This window comes from Eleginops maclovinus, chromosome 8 (assembly GCF_036324505.1).
Source record: "Eleginops maclovinus isolate JMC-PN-2008 ecotype Puerto Natales chromosome 8, JC_Emac_rtc_rv5, whole genome shotgun sequence".
Classification (NCBI taxonomy): domain Eukaryota; kingdom Metazoa; phylum Chordata; class Actinopteri; order Perciformes; family Eleginopidae; genus Eleginops; species Eleginops maclovinus.
In genome coordinates this window covers 11,962,848-11,982,013 of record NC_086356.1, presented here as the reverse complement: position 1 = coordinate 11,982,013, position 19,166 = coordinate 11,962,848, and the positions used below count along the sequence as shown (strand labels likewise).

The 19,166-nt window shown below is 40.5% G+C and overlaps 1 protein-coding gene across 3 annotated transcripts in view; it reads left to right on the top strand.

Annotated features, from left to right (window-relative positions):
- Positions 1–19,166, top strand: part of rgs3a (regulator of G protein signaling 3a) — a 126,636-nt gene that overhangs the window by 103,055 nt on the left and 4,415 nt on the right. For all 3 annotated transcript variants that reach the window (XM_063890376.1, XM_063890378.1, XM_063890377.1), the window contains 2 exons: positions 9,607–9,677; positions 18,890–18,991. In XM_063890376.1, coding sequence (XP_063746446.1) covers positions 9,607–9,677; positions 18,890–18,991 — 173 coding nt within the window. The remainder of the gene's footprint in view (positions 1–9,606; positions 9,678–18,889; positions 18,992–19,166) is intronic.

Below are 19,166 nucleotides of genomic sequence, written 5' to 3'. Positions count from 1 at the left end.
CAAATTCATTTGTCTTACCAAACCTCATCAGATTTCACGCCAATTGTTCTTCGACATGGAAGCTCCAATATGACCAAAAACTCAGCCTGTATATATTTTTCTCTTTCTCTGTACTACACTCAATAGGCTCCATGTGGACTTCAACACTTTTACAAATCCTTGCGCGAGCATTAAGCTCTTGCTTAAGCAACTGTTTGGCTGTTTGTGATTATACATTTTTTAATGAGCTACCTGGATAGTTTCTGCAGTGAACCATGTGTGAAGGAGTGTGGGAACATGTAGTTTCCATCCATTAAATCTGATATTCCTGTAAAACAATGAGAGTGAGTAAGGTAATAGCTTCCTTTGATTGAAAAAAAAAAAAAAAAGTTCCTGTTTGTTTCCAAATTCAACAGAGGAACACAAAAGTCAAACGCTGAATGTCAGCACACAGCGGCCTCTGGCACTGTACTTTTAACTATCCTCATGGTAACGGATTACATGACACTTCCTAACAGCACTGACATTTGATAAAACTGTTAAAACAGGGGCCATGCTATTATATATAATTATGTATATAAATGTATGATATAAATGGAACAATATAACATAATTACAATTCAAAGCCTGGAAATGGCTTTGATGAAGGACTTTGTTTCAGTTAGTCTCAGCTGGTCCAACTGATCAAATGAATATGACGACAATGAACATGACTAACCCAATAACGAGAAGGAACATTATTAGCCGCAATCAGATCTCCTCAGTGACCTTTAAATTAAAACGCTGTTCAGGGTTTTGATGATGTCTTTCTTTCGTAAGACGTGATGTCCCTCTGTCATGGTGCTTAATCACTGGAACCATTTTAGCAGACACGTGCTTTCTGCCCACTCGAGTGCCCTAAAGTGTAAGCAGTATGGGCAATAAGTGACAAGACTTTGGATGCTGTTAATGTTACAACAAAGCCCTCGCTTGACGTTGGCCTAATCCAAGAGAGGATCCAGAAGGCCTCCGCTTGCGGGTTTCTGTCCTGCATGTGTCTGAGTGGAGGTGTTTACAGCGCCCGTTGCCATAGCAGTATTTTAGCTGAATTGCGAATCGGTTATATAAATATTGATGTGTGGTTTCTCGGATATACATGCACATGTGCACAAAACACACTGGCACTAACGCACACAAGTTCAGACCTACGTAGGCTTTGGATCACATATATAACCAAAGATAATAGGGGAAGTTGAACTGAATAGATGTACTATAACTTTACTACAAAATAATAAAGGAGACAGGGAGGACATTTTGTAAAATTGTAGTGGAAAGTCTTTCAGCCATAACAAAGTTCTTAAACATCATTAACTATGACTAAGATTTGTTTTCCTTTTAAGATAATACAGCAGCTACACACAATAGAAATGGGCAGAAAAACCTCAAAACAAAAGGGGAGATCAACGGCTGCAGCAACCTAAAACAATCAGTTGCTCCTTTCAATTCTCATCCACTACCATTTCAGGCAACCACTTGCAAGCCGGTCTGCGTAGGACACACAACTTTTTGTTATGTATTTAGAGTCAGATTTGTACATACAGTGAAACTACAAGTACGCGGTGTACTGTATCTGCATGCCAGTTATGTGATCAGCACGTTACGCTAGCTAGGTTTTAATTTGAGTCACACACAACTGTGTAGCAGCACATGCAGAAACAACACACACACACACACACACACACACACACACACACACACACACACACACACACACACACACACACACAGAATCAATTAGAAGGCAGGAGTCAGGGTAAATAGTGCTTGTGCGATGATGGGAACACACATGCTGTCCTCGCAGAACGGGAACAGGGTCAAGGGAACAATAAGAGCCAGCGGTTGAGATATGGGCATCTTAGTTTACTTTGTATTAGAAAGAGGTGTGCATTATGAAATAAAACATTACATTAGTTTTAAAAATGTAGCTATTACCTAAGTGTTCCTGCTTCTGGCCTTCCTACTATGATAACAACACATTGTAGTAGTTTCCCTACTTAATAGACTAAAATCCCATTCAGTTTCCCCGTACGACAGCATTTGTCTTTCTGTCTGTCTTTTGCTGCATTCATTATCCATGAAGTAAAACACTGATTTATTATTACGCAGAATAAATAATACATTATTTTTTTTAGCTCTAGTCTGAGTAAATTATAATAAATAATTATACAGTGTGAACGACTGCACCACCTTCAATGCTTTTCTCTGGGACATTTTGTTCAGTAAACGACTGATAAAACTCAAGCACATAATCTCTGTTTGCTCTGGTATTATCATAAAAACTGACATAATGCAAAACATAAAAGTAAACAAGAACATTTATTTTGTTTAAGTATAGATTTTTTTCTTCAATAGAAACAAACATCACTTTTAGAGTTGGATGGATTCCTGAGTTTGTCGGTATAAAGCCTTGGGGAGCGCCTTAGCAGTTTCTACTGTATAACTTTATAATTTGCTTCAGTTTTTATTGGATTGTTTATATATGGAAATGAATGGTGCTATGACAGAGACATTTAGCGACTTGAGGCTAATGGTTTTGCAATCTAAAACACATTAAATGAGGCTTGTAGCTTAGACTCCAGCTTCACACAACAAACACAGGGAACAGATGTTTCCACCTCTCTGTCACTATACAAATACAGTCAAAGGTTACAGTCTGATATTACACAAATGCTTCGTGTTGTTTACTCCCACTGCGAGGTGAAGCACTTTGTTTACATGAGCGTGTTTGTGATCGACATCACTCCATGGCTGCCACCTCTGACTCTCATTCGCAGCATTCCTCCCTTCCCTCCCAAATGCCATACATCTCATCCCAACGAGCCCGCTGCTTTCCAAAAAATCGCTGCCCTTGTCTGTTGAGAAGCCCTTTTTTTTTGGCTGTGAATAGAATTCCTGTAGTCAATAATCAGCCAGAAATATCACCTAAACCTTATGAAACTTACTAGATAGATATTACAATTATATTTATCAAGGTGTTGGCATGGTCTGAATGAGAGTGTAAAATGTAGAGGGGGTGGCAAGCAGCGACAACGTGATTGACGTCACTCATATAAATGTTCAAAAACACAAGTGCAATTAAGCATGACAAATGCAGCCCAATGATGCTGTAAATATTCGGTATATTAACATAACCTCGTAATAGACCAATACCAAGAATGTTATTTATATATTATTTAATCATTAAACAAGGGCATCATACAAATAAACAGCTGTATGAATAGATAGTTACGACACTGACATGTTAAATACAACTTGATCGATGCCATAATTATTTATTAGAACACTATAATATAGTACAGTAATTATAATGAATGGCTGTGCAACCTTAATAGCTAGTCAATGATATTTGGATTCTGCAATTAAACCCCCAACTTAATCTTTCCAACCAAAACAATAAATGAATCATGCACAGCAAAGTCTTACACGGCCAGAATATTGTTTTTTTTTAAATGTGTTTTTCTATCTTGTCAGCTATTAAATCCAGTTGTAGGATAGATGGGGTTGTTAGGGCATATGTCAATAATATCTTCTTACTGTTGCGTCATCATAGCAAGTGACAAATCCATCATCTTTGCTAATTGCCTTATGTGAGTTCCTGCCAACATGAAGCCTCAGAGGCTGGCTGCACCAGATTGCATTGGTTATACATGCATAACTGTAAAATAGCTTTTGAAACTATGTATGTAACTAGCGTAGCATAAAAAAAGGTATTTTGCTCCATTGTGTCTGCAGACAATAACAAAAATATTGGCCTTTTCGTTTTCCTAGTGGACGGTCTCTGCATAGCTCCCAGCTTTGGAAAGGATTTTGAGGCCGTGGCCATTTCAATTCCAAGCAGAAAGGTCATCCGCTGGTCAGAAAATGTCAGTAACATTTTAATAGATAGCAACAGTTCCAGGCCTCAGTAACCTGCCAGCTTTTCAGAGCAGCTCCGAGAAGTGACTTTTGCACAAGCATTGTTCATTAACATCCTGTGACATGGGAAGCAGCCCTCTCCTGAGCAGTGCTGAATAACAGGAGGCAGAGGATAGTCGGATCAAGTACAAAACACACATATTCTCTCTCACAAATGTGCAGACAATGCACCTTTTGTATCTGCTTTCATTATGTAGTTTGACTCAGACTGACTCAGTATCCTGTCTGTGGGCCTCTGAGTTTATTTTCAGATATTAGTGCATATTGTGGTTTTACCATTGTTTGTGTGTATTTTGTGAGTGAGTGTGTCAGCAGCTGTCATCCCATTACACAAGCACTCAGAAACACACACACACACACACACACACACACACACACACACACACACACACACACACACACACACACACACACACACACACACACACACATATCATAAACATCATACTCCCTACGCTACAACCACAAGTTTATTCCCACCCCAAAATGTCCTTTCATATGTAAAGGACGTTGGAAAAATATTTCCTTTGATATAAATTGAAACAATGGAAAACCAAACATGGCATTTAGGCTATGTTTAGGTTATGTAATAACACATCAAATAAAATTAAAGAGGTAAACACGTCAGAGAAATGTTCTCCACAAATTAAAACTTTGTTATGAATCAAAGAAAGAATAGGTTTAGCCTTTAGTTTTTGGGATTTCTCTCCCACGTTTCTTTGTGTATTCTTTAGTTTGGACCTTTATTAAATCTTGTTGTTCTGTATCTCGCTGTGTTTTCTGGCTCGTATAAAGGCTCCATTGTTTCTCCAATCTCCTTTGGAGCCCAGTTTTCTGTTTTTAGTCTCCTTTTTCTTATTTTCTTTCTACTCGCTGGCCAAGATCTACGAGGAAGTGCAAACATTCATCAAGACCAAGAAATGGCCAACATTATTATCAAACAAGCAAGCTGTGTCAGGTTATTTGCGTAGTTTACTAACACAGGTTATGCAAATAGGTTGCTATTAGAGTCCAACATAATAACAGCTATTGTTGCTAATGAATTAATATAAGGCCTGTTTGCATGGATGGAAGAGCTAAAATAGAACCTAATAAAAATAAAGAATTGCACAATAGATTCCTTAATTCTGAACAGTTGGTTTTTTTTCGGGGTCACATTCGCACTGGACATGAATTATGGATAAGTCACACCTGGAATGTAAAGATAATACTAAAAACACTTGTCTCTAAAACGGCTGCAGTTTTTTTATTAGTTTAGTTGTTGTATCAAAAAGTTTTCTATGTTAGACGCAACAGCCGAATAATGAACAATAGCACATATTGCTCACAATAAAAGACAGTGAGAATTGACTGTGATTCACACCTCATTATTTCTCAAACAGACCTGCTGTTGTCTATTGCTCATTCATTGAACGTTTTTCCAAGGTATCCAAGTAGGTTGATGTTAAAAAGAAAGATACAATTGTGGGCAAGAAAGAAAAAATGGAAATAGAAAATTATTCATAGTTTTTGGAAGTAGGAAGTTTGACAACCAGGTTTTTCTGCATCCCCAATAGCAGATGCCTCCTGTGAATTAAAGTAGTGCAGTCTGGTTTGGAGAGTCACATGGAGACAATTTTAGGGATAATTTCTTCCTCTATTTGTGCACTTTATAGATTCCACATCCTGATAAACAGCGATTTTGGTTAAGCTTTAATTCACTCCTATTTATTTAATAGCAGAAAGTGAAAGTAAATACAAACAGAAGTGCAGTAGCCAACAAATGTTTCTCTCTATCTTACAGATATTAGCTCCAATACTGGTCTTTCCAGCACGCACGCACGCACGCACGCACGCACGCACGCACGCACGCACGCACGCACGCACACACACACACACACACACACACACACACACACACAAAAGAGCCACACAATGTCAGGAAACTAAGATTTAACATGTAGCACAAATCCAAATCTGCGCTGTACACAAAATGGTTTTCCGAGTCCCTGAAACATTGTTCCTATGCCAGCTTGTCAATTTGTTTTGAAATAAAAAGAAACCATGGAATGAGAAGGAAGGAAGCAGTCTGAGGGAGTTCTGATGAAGAAAAACTGCAGAGGTTAAAGGGTTCAAGTGGGGGAATAGTTTAAAAACACAAATACAAATATTTATTTCTTCACCTTTTGGGTTTTAGGTTTAGACTTTGAGTCTTGGTCAAGAATGTTTCATAGCTGTGTTTAGAATATTGTTCTTACAATGTGTTTGTTCTGGATAGAATGCACAGTTTGTTGAGACAAAGATAGGCAAATGGTCCTTGGGGAACAGCAGCCCCTTGTTTTTTTCCTAACTTCTCTCCCAACCACACACACTAAGCTCACTTGACTTTGGCTGAATGAACATGGTTATAATAACAAGTTAATTTCGAACTGACTTTAGCATTGCCAGGAACAAGTTAGTTCACATTATTGCCCTCACATGTGCTTGCATGTATGGTAGATAGGAATGTAAAAATAGGTATTAAAAAAAGAAATGTGTGTAGCACACAGTTTAAACCTTTATCTGTGTATCTGCTCAGCCATCCCACAACCCAAATGGCGTGTCAACATCTGCATCCCATGCTTGGGGGGTTTTACTGTGGTGTGGTCTTTGGCAGATCCTGTGTTTTCTTACTGTCTTCAGTGAGGCATGCGTGGAGTCTATACACATGAGCCTGCACACACACACACACACACACACACACACACACACACACACACACACACACACACACACACACACACACACACACACACACACACACACACACACACACACACACACACACACACAAGCACACATTAGGGCTATTTTTAGAAAAGCCTTAGACTTTTTATGTCTCTCTGGTTATTGCCAGGCACACTGTGTGTGTGTGGTGTGTCAAAGTCTCTTTTGTGTGTAGGGGGGCCCCGGGTGGAGTCTGGCTGCCAGAAGGAATACATAAAAGAAAAGAAAACATACCTGAAAATAGATATAGACCTGGTTTTTATAAAATATCTGTTTTATGGTCCATCCCTGGCCTCCGATTTCGCACTGCTTCTGCTTGGATACCATCCACATTGTTCTTTTATTACTACTGCAGATGTGGTTAGTAGTGTGTAGATTTATTCAAACATACCCTTTACATTATGATTCTAAATATGCATCTAATTAGCCCCTTGCTGATGCCTATTGTAGCAGCAGAGAAGACACATTTCATTGTCGGTGTGTATTTACAGTAGATCTCATCCAACTGAAACATAGCATTCTGGTGTGAATGGGCATCCAGTCTTTACATGCAGGCGGCTAGTTGGAAAAAGGCTGACCCATCATGCAGACTATCCCTCCACACAGCATAACTTGTTCTCCTAAAACCCCTGAATAATCCTCTCGAGATCGCAAACTTGCGTCGTTTTTCTATTGTTTATCGTGGTTTCCTTTGTTTGTAGCACAATTTGGATCATGAAGTTAGTCTTAAAGCTGGAGGATATACATTTGATCAAATATAACTGGTTTTAGGTTTAGAGTTGTCGGCACAGTTCACTAAATTAAAAGTTTTACTTAATGACTGTTCCTGTTTATTCATTTTTGTTCCCTCCCCCCCCTCAAACTCTTGTTTTAAATACCTTCAAGCACCAATTTTTTTTAACCCAGTTTTACTATTGAGCATTTGTCAGTATAGCATCAAACAGCAGCTACAAAAATATGTTGTCCAGGATCCAAGGTTGTCCATATTTTAGGCAATTCCTTCACATTATACACTCATTAACCTTTCACAGTCAACAGTAACTTTAGTCAGAGCGCATCAGTCTACACTTCTTAAACTGACAATCAAATGAAAGATGGATGCTCTACTGCTATCAAGGATTGTAAACAGACACAGCCATTCTCCAATACTGGGGATTTTTATTTTCTAGGAACAAGGGTTTTATACAAATGGTGAATTAAAATAAAGGAATGATAAAACAATTCACAGCCAAACTTGAAGCCATGAAAGATTTAATATAAAAGATCTCTCATAAAGCAACTATGGTAAAAACAATGCAAAAGCACAACAGGATATTGGTTGAGGCATTTGTGTTATGGAGGGTGGCTTTACATAGATGAATAATGCAGGATATGTTTGCTCATGGGGATAAAATGTATTGTTTACATGAATCAAAGTCCCACAAACACAATGATCACACACATTTCCACAATTGGTATTCACACAAAACATATCCATGTGGTTGTGTGACTACATTACTGAGGTCCCTCATCGATATGATGCCTGTTTAACTTCTAAAATTAGCATGATGACCCTTCACATGTACGTACACGTAGTTTGACATTTTGGTGACAAAGTCATACTGACGTTATTGCTGAGAGAAGCTTTTAAGATTGTTGAAACATCTAGCATCTTTCTGTTGAATATAAAGCTACAGCCAGGATACGTTAAGCATATTCTGGAAACAGGCGGGAACAGCTGGTTTTGATCTTCTTGCAAGAAATAAAACTTTGTAGCTTTCTCACTGATGGGTAACAACAGCTGCGGTCAGCATGAACTCAGGCACTTACGGTGGATTCCAATGGTAAAACGTTGTATGGCAGAAAAGATTGTGCAGAAGGGGTAAATATGGATTGTTATGTTACTGCTGGTGGAAGTTGGGACCTTTTAAAGGTTTTCTACAGATATTTGGAGTCCATTGTAAGTGACTAAATTCCCGCTGCTGTTGTTCACAGCCTACTTTCAAGCCTACAGGAGGTGAGTGTTTTGGTGTAGAGTGTCACTTTTATTGAAAACAGCACCTTGAGGAAGTGAAGGCCAGCCAAAAATGGCCTCAAGTCTCCAAAATGTCCTCACTCTCAAGGCTTAAACTCACTTAGGTCCCACAGAGATAGAGAACATTAAACCATGTGTTAGCAGCTGTGGCCAGTATCTAGCTCAGATTAAACTGTGTTCCTGTAATACAATGGCTCATTATTTAGAGACACACTCTCTCTCTCACACACACACACACACACACACACACACACACACACACACACACACACACACACACACACACACACACACACACACACACACACACACACACACACACACACACACACACACACACACACACACAATGGGGCAGCTTCAGGCCTTGAGATTAGTGCAGATTGACCCCTTCCCCACCCTGCAGCAACTTCCTTTTAGCTTTTTAACCAATGAAAATGGTGGGTTGGCAGAAAGTGTAATGTGAAACCGGGGGTCTTGGCTCAACACTTCCAACCTAGGGGCACAGTTGGAGGCCAGCAGAAACAACAGCCGTGGTCTTTCACACTCTCTCACTCTCGCAGATTCTCCTTACTTTGTTTGTACCCTGTTGACAAACACCATCTGCTGCATGCACACAGTCAGACTGTTTTCAGCCAAACACACACTTCTGAGAGTGTTGCCGTGTGGGATTTACACCATGGACTGCTGTTATGGATTAATAATTTTGGTGGCTGACCGTGTGTGTTACAGACTAGTCTCAGTGTAGCCTAACTGGACACACCGAGGACTCACTAGCTTACTATCCGACTGAGGTTGTCCCTGCCTGTTGGAGCTAGTTAAAGCTAGTCGCAGTGTCTGCATGAGGCTACAGGGCCCTCTCTCTGTGTGGAGGGTGGATGATGCAGTGTGTGCTCTCCTTCATCTCCCCTCAGCTGAGCGCCGGATCCCCCTGTAGCTGCGAGGTCAGCCCCGAAGGAACAAAGAAGAAGAAATCCAAGAACCTGTAAGTACTCAAGCAAATCTGTTTCTTTTTGGTGTATGTTTCCTTTCTGTGGTTATTCTCAGTTTCACCTTCTGCTCATTGTGAAAGTTGGAAACAGGGAAATGCATATTATGTTTTACTTGTAACAAAGACTGAGAATTAGAATACAAATATGTGAGACTAAAGGAATAACAGTGAGTGATCTTTCATTGTCCTGACAAAAAATCCTTCGTTGTGAGCCTTTTAGTTTCATGCTAATTTAATCAACTTGTATACCCAGTAAAAGGGTCGAAATGTTACACCCTGCTTTAGCATCCATTACTTTTAAAGGATGTCTTTACTCATGTCTAAACCATTGGTGAATGATAAAGAAAAAGCACATGGGGGGTTAATTGAGACCCCAGGACTTCTCTGACAATGTGTTGTGGGTGGATTAGTGAACAGAAGATGTCAGGACATGCACAAACAACAATGGCTACATTTAAACCTTAAACGTTCTTCAATGTAAAAATAGGTTTCAGATTTTTCATTTCTTTGCACTTTAATGGTGCATATAAATATGTTGACCACTGTCACAGCCTGTGCAATACCTGCACGTGTTCACAGAGCTGCAAATGACAAAGCACGTTTGAGGCTTAAGGTGACTGTAAAAGCTAATCAACCAGCGCTGATCATCATCTACTTAATTAAGTGGACAATGATGTGTGTGCTGTTGTAACATATGTGTGTCTGACATTCTCAGTAAGGTGTGTGAGATGTGTGTCGACGCCTCAGCGATTCATCAGCTGTTCAATGAGCCTTATTTACGCTCCTGTTCATCAAGATGAAAGCACATTTCACGCCGAGAGGACAATGAAACCACTCACAGTGCCTGATGGCTGCCCATTCTTCTGCCAAAGCTGAGTTTTTATGTTGTTTAGGGAACCAGCAGATTAAGTGATTAAGATTCCACAGCCTTTTCCCCAAGTCCAAAATATCTCGCGTTTTGTCCACTCCTGCAAAACCGCTTCAGACCAGCTTTCTTTGCATTAATAACAGACACTTCACAGCATACGTCATTTTTTTTTTTTTTTAGGTCTAAAACATGTGTTTTGTTTCCTTAAAATTTAGTTTGAAATCTAGAATGTGTGATAGCAATTTGATTCTATTTAACGTCACACTTGGTACACAAATTACAAGTTAAATTATCATAACAAATTTAGTCTAGCCACACATTGCAACTTGGCTAACAGCATTTGTTGACATTGCTCAAATGTCATGGTCTGCAAACAGTGAGTTTCCTACCACAGTAGGTAAACAAACATGAATCATGATGTTAGGTCATCTCTCATTACACATCACTGTCCCTGCAGAGGATTCTTGTTTGTTTTCAAAATCAAACAAAACTGTGATTAAATGGATCCCTGCATTTTTAACTAATCCACTCAAAATATGTTTCTTCTTTAATTTATTTTTCCATTTTTAAGGGGATTATGACATTTTTGACTCAAGAAATGTAATAGAGTTGTAAACGTAATATTTATCTTCTGTGCTCTGTGCCACCTCTTCACTTGCATAAATACCCTTATTTTAAGAGATTTTTTTGACTAAGTAAGTAATTTAGACTCTTTTTCTAGTGCACCAGGCTCTATCTTTCCCTTGTCCAAGTGCAAGTTGTTGATTGGCTGCGATGTAAATGTCTGATTGCCCCGCCAGGTGCAACGCTAATTAGCCTAAATGGATTCACCTGTGTTTGTGGCTTTTTAAAAGGCACTGCTGAGACGTGACGCTGATGACAGCTGCTTAGAAGAAGCGTTTTTCTCCCCGTCTCCTCTAGACAAAATGACTTTCCACCATTGATTGCAACAATTGTATGCCCTCATTAGTCAATATGAGAAGTTCTTGAGCACTAGTGTTTACACCCGTCTTTTAGTTTCCATGTTATCCTCAATAATCTGAGCCTCCATCGCTTATAATATCCTTTAGACCAATATCCAGCCATTTTTCATTTTGCCACACTAAACAACACCAGGGGCAATAATCTACTTAATCATATGAAGTCACACCAATAAACATACCTCAAATACAATATCTCTCTGTGTACCTCCAAGGAATACAAATGCAATGTGTGGTTGCTATAGATAGAAATCTCAGGCATTCTATATAACGAAACATAAAGGAAATTAAATTATTTCCTACAGATGCAGGCTGATATGCAACATAACATAGACAGAGCCATTGGAGCGTGTAGATGGACATTAGTGGCCTACAGCATCTGATCTGGTCTAATTAATGTAAGATGGAGCAATTTATAGCTTAAAGAAAGTATTTTGAACTTTGGTCTTGGGATTTTTTTTGGAGTGGGGGATGAAGTAGTTGCAGCAGATGTTATTCCCTCTCTTCTTAATGTTTGTCCTGTTCTGTACATTGTGTGCATCTTGGAATATGTTCATCCTACTCTGTAAATACTGTTGTTCTTCCCTTAAGCACCCTACGCATCATTAATGCCACAAAGATTGGATTAATCAGACATCATTTCTTGACGTAAAAACATGCATGAAAATAATAAAATGGATCACATAGAGGTGAGATGATACTTACATGTGAGAGCATCTGTCTTCTTCTACATGACTGGGCCCATATGCATCATTTACAAAAACAAGGAGAAAAGCAATCAACTTCTTAAACATTCTCACTCTTCTGCTCTTTTTATTTCCCTTGTGCACTTCCTATACACTTCTTTCTTCTCTCCTTTTGTACAAATGTACTTCCTGTGTCTAGTGTTTTGGATCCAGAACAGCTGTTTTCCTGACATTGTCCACATTATCTCAGCCTCTCCCCCCTCCATTATCACGTTTTGTTACCCACTCCAGGTGTTCTGCAACCCCAAGCAATATATCCCTGCACTTAGCACTATACTGCTTTTTTCCAACCGGTGATTTGTAGCAAGTAGCAATAAAGCCATAAACCTACATGAACTAGTGCACCAGACAGATCTGTGTGGAAATGTAGATTATTCCAATTATATTTGGGTTACAATACTACAGTGATTTAACAGGTATCAAAGTCCCATTCATAAAATAAATAGTGACAGTTGGAGAGGGAAGTGTTTATTACAAATACAGCACACATCACCGTCTGTAGGGTTGTGTTTTTTGTACATATATGTATATACTGTATGTATCTCTAAATATATATTTGTAACCTTCTCAGTATTGAGAGATGTAGAGTAATAGTTTTGATCCTGTGCCATCCCTTGTTGCAGTACCCAGGCACATAATTGATTTCATATGTTGTTATTGTTGTTGTGGTTTTTTCATGGTTTTGCTGCCAAAGTCCATGTGAGGCCCCTTTTGAGCGTTGTGAAAATTAACACTAGTTCTGTAGTTGGACATGATGTGCACTGACCTTGTTGTACAATCAGTGCTGAAATTATGTGAACCACTCAAAGCCATTATGTCTAAAAAGCGTCTTCGCCTTTCAGGTTATATAAATACATCTACAAGCACTTCTTTTAAAGTTAAGTGGACTCCCTGAAAATGGAACAGCTCATCACCTTATAACAAGTAAATAACATAGACTAAGAAATAACAGCTGGATCCCAAGGTGTGAACACTTAGGCATTTATTGCACATGGTCAGACACAATAGTGCTTTTAAGAGTGCTCCACACATTGCACTGCTACTACATTGTTGATTCGTTTTTATTCCATGCATTCTTCTTACTTGTCAAATCCTAGCACCTACTTTACCTACATTTTCATTGTTCTAAGCACAGTGACAATAAAGATCCTTCTATAAACACACAATGCAACTTGACAGCCATCATTTCAATTGCAATCTAATAAAGTAGCATCATTTGAGGCAACTCAAGTTTATTACTTTTTTCCGTTTTCATGCAGAATACCCCCAAAGGCCTCTAAACAGACTTTGATGCGCTGAGTGGAATTATGTTCCCCACAATAACTGTGTTAACATTCTTTTATTAACTTTGTGAGGATGAGCCAAAGTTGGCTTCATAAATACTTATGGACCTTAAGTTTCATACATTTAGCTTAGAGCACGACTCTGTCTGGACTCATAGTGTACATTTACTCAATCAGAGGGACAACACACAGCCTTAAGTCAAGCATCTGGTTGTAACATCATCTTTAAAACCTGGCTAAATCAGGTTAAAGATCAAACAGGTAAACAGGGAGCAAACTGAACACATTTTTCAAGTTCATCTTTTTTCTGTTCTTGATTGAACAGATTGGATGGTACTGTCACACAGACAGAAACTAAGCCAGTTATAAAAATCTGTTGAATTCAATTTAATGCAAACAAGCATTCACTGAAAAACTACAGAAGAGATGATATGATACTTTGATGCTTTTAACGTGTGTCTTGTAGCCTGATGTTAGATTTAAAACAGAGCAATATACCACTGATTAGTAAAGTCATTGGTTTACACAAAGGTCACCTCAACTTACCAATCCTTAAACTAAAAAAAAAGGGTCCAGACCCCAGTGGAAGGAATCTGTGCTCTCTCAACTCTGCGTGGTGATTGGTTTAGCCCAGGGTCCGCCTTCCCCCGACCCCCCGGACTATATAAAGCTCCAACACATCCTCTGAGGGGTTGGAGGAATGTGATTGTCAAACAAACCCCTGGGCCCTGAGCACCTCCTGACACACGCTTACATGCAGTCTAATTTCCACACCCACCAAGTGAACCTGCGTACATGCTGGCACCCATGTTTCACACTATGGTTGATTTCTCAGAGAAGTACCTGGAAAGGTAAGAGCAAGGCTCTTCTGCACTTTGATTATGGAGAATAAGAAACATCAGAAGACAGGATGATGAAAGCATGGGCGGGGACTGTTTAACATCCCACCGGAATCGATGCTCTAAAGCTGGTAGGAAGCGATCTGACCTCTACATGGATCTCATTTGACAGTCGCAGTGAGGGAGACGAAACCCCCGTGAGACCAAAGTGCTCAAACTATTTTGGAGGAAGGAGCTTTGAGTTCTAACTCAAGGCTGCCCCTTTTGCTTATTATACGCAGCCTGGATTTCAGGAATAGGATTGCTCATGTGGTCTTGGTGGCTAGGAAGGTGAGTATGCTCAGAAGTATAGCTTTTTTGGGGGTTTGATTGAGGGAGACTGAATGACATAGTGTTATATTTATGGATGAAATTGAGGACAATTCCCTTTTTCACTGTGCTTCTAGGAACATGGCAGAGTGACTTTAAGTCTTGGTTGTGAGGCACTTCTCTTCCTTTTTGTGTTACAGTGTATCATCTCTGGATTATTTTGTCTGTGAGCAAAGAACAGAACAAACCGTTACAGTGTGTACTCATCTTTCTAGTCAGAGCCCATGCCGTGTAAATGTTATTTCAAGTGTTACAGACACACTGACACAACCCTTGACCCAATACTCTCGCACAGAGGCACAAACAGAGCCACGCGCTTCAACCGTGTTGTTTGTGTGTCGTGTTCTGCATACACAGCCATCTCTAAATAGAACGTAGCAGAGGGAGTTGAAACATGCTTGAAACTTGACTGCTGCTCTCACTGACTGTATTTCAATGCTGTACTCATCACTGCACCCCGAATCTCATAGGCTTTACAAAGGGCAAAGTCCTCTCATTGTGGGAAACAAAGCTCTACATAGCAAACAACAAAAGTGGGATGAAATGGGGCAGTGGAATTGGCTTGTGCTTGCATGGTTCATTGTGATCTGCAGTGTGTCTGTCTGCGGCTCTCGACCATGTGCTCCCAGAGCCTTTCCCTGGGAGTGCGGCCTACTTTCCAGAACACCAGGAATAGCCGGTGGGTTGCTATTAGTATGTCTAATGTGAGCCAAGCAAAGAGGGAATAAGAGGACGGAAACCTGCAGATAATTGTGGAGATGAAGACCTCTCACATCTTCACTCAAGCACATAAATCGCTCTCTTGCAAAGACACAAACAGACACTGAGGTGTGTGTGTGTGTGTGTGTACACATGCTGCAAACACTTTGTGAGCTTGTGGGTCATTGGAGCATACATTTATGGACGGCAGCGTGTTAGATCAAAGATCATCATAATTTGATAATCCTTTAAAGAGCATGTGTCAGTCTTTGAGCAGATTAAATTAAGTGGAGGGTTTAGTGTTTGTCATGAATCAAACAAAGTGTGATTAGTGGACACTGCAAAGGGTGCTGGGGAGCTATTTGCAGATACAGTAAAGTATCAACTCTAAATACAGAGGTGCTCCACATGAGAGACTGTGAGAGGTGCCATTAGCACATAGGTGCTAAGAGAACTGGGTATAATATCATTCTTAAGCATACAACACCACTTTCCATCTCTGACATTGAATAAACCTGATAAAGGAATATTGGCCTTGTTGGTATGAAGAGCATGGCTGAATGTATCGGCCCACTTTTCTCTTGTTTAAAGTGTGAGTTAAGGAGTTCAGAGTTACACCCAAGAAGGTTTCACTCTACATGCTAATAGTTTTTTTTTTATAACAATGCAATCCTCTATGTCTGGAGGTCACAGACATGAATTTAGCCCACTGGCTGTTGCTGTTCAAAGGATGAAGGATGTGTCTGCCCGCATTTAGGGAGGAGGATTGTGGCCTTCTTCGCATTGGAGTTGTTGTTGACTCTGTTTGAGTTAATAACCACACAGGCAGTTTCAATTATGGCTTGAATTTCCCACACCTCCCACAGTGACCTATTATTGAGGTGAAAAAATCATTTCTGCAGTTGCCAATGTGAAGTGGTTTGAATGAGGCAATAACATGATATGCAATATAAATGAGATGTTTGCCAGAATAGTGTCAGTTCTTGCTTAAGCTTTCTGAAAACAAGTTGAAATATAAATCATGGGATTATTTAGGCTCAAGCTGTTTCCAGTGTTGACACCAACTATTGGGAATAGAAGAATATGTTTGTGTTTGCAGTATCTATTGACACCCACATGGTGGCAGGGTAGAAACATACATTTCTCTTAAAGTGACTGTTGCTATGACATCATTGTCACATCACACGGGCTCAGCTTGTATAAAGCCAGACATAAATAAGAAGGCGTCTTTTGTCAGACCAGGAAAATATTTTCCAGCCCATATAAAACACTTCTCTTCCTCACATGGAAGAAGGAGGCTAACAGCTAACACATGAGCGGCTCGAGACCTAATTGCCTCGAGCTGCCTAAAAATAGAACAATCAAATGAATCCCGCTCTGTTATGAGTTTATTTAACAGCAAGAGAGTTTTTATTTGGGTGATAATGTCCTTCAGGCGGGCAAGTGTGAGCGTTTTGTAGGGATACCGATAAGAGCGCCCTGATGTTTCCAATAAAAGAGAGGTCTTAATACAGCAGTTCAACATCTGGTTTAATCCTGCCTTGTTTCAATCAATGGATGAGTCATCCCTCCACCAGTGATGCTGTGTGGCCGTTAAGGTATTTCTTAGGATTAGATGAGGAATTAATTTAAAACGTGTCCTCTAAAAGACTTTCACTCTCTTTTGTTTTGAATCTATTTTTGGAGTTTCTATTTTTTTCAAATGATCTTGCCTGGGTAAAAGAAAAACCTCCCACATAGCTTTTTCTGGATATCCACACTGATAGATGCTTTTGCCTTTTCTATTTATTGCCGGTACATTCATTTCTATTTCCCTCATTTGGCATTTTTACCCTCCTGAACTTTACAAATGCTCTGAAAAAGGCCTCCTGTGGTTCCATGAATCACCTAAAGTAATCTGCACCAGCTAAACCCCCAAACTCAAACAAACCGAAATCAATACACCCACAAAGTCACACTCATCGTGATTCTAAAAGAGCTATTCAGCTGCTGCTCCCAACAGCTCATGCAGTCATGTTGTATCATGTGTGCGGGCATGTTTCTACCTTTCCTGTCCTTCAGCAGTTGGAAAAACTCACACCAGACAGCTGACTGTGTTCTCTGTTCGCTCCCACAGCCACGCAATGTAACCACCGTGCATGTACGCATGCATAAATTATCTCTCCCACTTCCCTTCACACAGACATACACTCACCATTGGAGACTGGGAGTTCTCCGACACCTGTGATAGGCATGAAAGCACCAGTGAAGTGGGCATGAGTTGGCACAGGTGCAGAGGGGGTTCTTTGAAATATTCGTGTGGGCTTTTCTTTAATCCCCATCCAAGTACATCTCTGTACAGTTTTTGTGCTAATCCGCATTTGTGAATTCTTCCACCCCCCCTGTGTGTGCACATTTGAATCACAAGTGTCTATAACTGGAAGCCTTGTTTCCTAATTTGGGGTGTACATGCCCTCCTGGGGGCTGATGGCTGGCGGTGGCACAGCTTGCAGTGATTAGCTCACACCGCCGTGCTGCATTATTAGCGGGCCAGCCAATCCACAGTGGAAATCAAAAGCAGGGACTCAGGAAATGGGTGTTGAGCGAGGTCACATCCCAATGAGGCAGCACGTGCTCCGGGTCGGGAAAAGCCAGGACAGGCACCATGGGATTATGGGATTGCGCAGGATTCTGTACGAACCCTTGGGGACTGAGGGTTGGTGTATCACCTTGTGTGAGATTTAAGGTGGCGCAGGGTGTGTGTGTGATGGTTTGGGCAAGGTGAAACAGGTCGGTCAGGGGGTTTTGGATGCTGCTGCAGGTGAGAAGCAGAATAGGGGTCACTGTGCCCTGTTGCCTCGGCCCTGGGTCACCTCCCTCTCAGCAAGCCCTCTAGGCACATGGAGATGGCGTGATGAAACAGAGGAGTGAGGATTGAGTCTCTCTCCTCCTTCTCTGCCACATTCGCTCAGTCCCTGCCGAGGAACCTGCCAGGGACGCATCTACACGAAAGACTGTTAGAGATATTAGATTGACAGGCGAGGCGCTGACACGAAGCGGGGAAAGGGAGCTTGACATCCGCCTTTCTGGAAAAGTTTTGTCTTACCTTGACAACACACCTGGCTGAAGACTGAAATGTACACAATACAACATTTATTTTCACCTTTTCTGGCTTTTCTGGGTTTGATTTCATTTGGATTTACAATGCGGAATATCTTAATTGGTGATTCCCATGGCTTGGATTGTTTTAGTTGTGGACTTTGGACTCAGGCTCAACACACTTTCTTCCCATGTCTCCTTTTGTCCACCTCCTCTGTCTCCTTCATCATTCCTTTCATCCCTCATTCCATTTTACCTTCGTAACTTTCCCTCTCTCTCTGTAATCATAAATCTTCCCTTCGCTCTCCCTTTGTTCTTCCTCTCTCTATCTGTCCTTCACCCAGGGCCAAAGACATGAAGAATCGGCTGGCTTTCCTGCGGAGGAGGAATGAATCCCCAGGAAGCAACCCAGCCAGCAAGTTAGACAAATCTATGAAGTCAGTCAAGTAAGTGGCCACTTCCTGACAGCGTGTGCATGTGGGTGGGAGTGAGACTGTTTTCCGGGTCTTGCCACAACTGGTGATGAGCTGGCCTTGGCAGGCAGACATGTGGGCAGAAGCAGAGATTGGAGTGTTTGTAATGTGTGGCGGTAATAAAATGAATGAGAGAATATTTATTTTA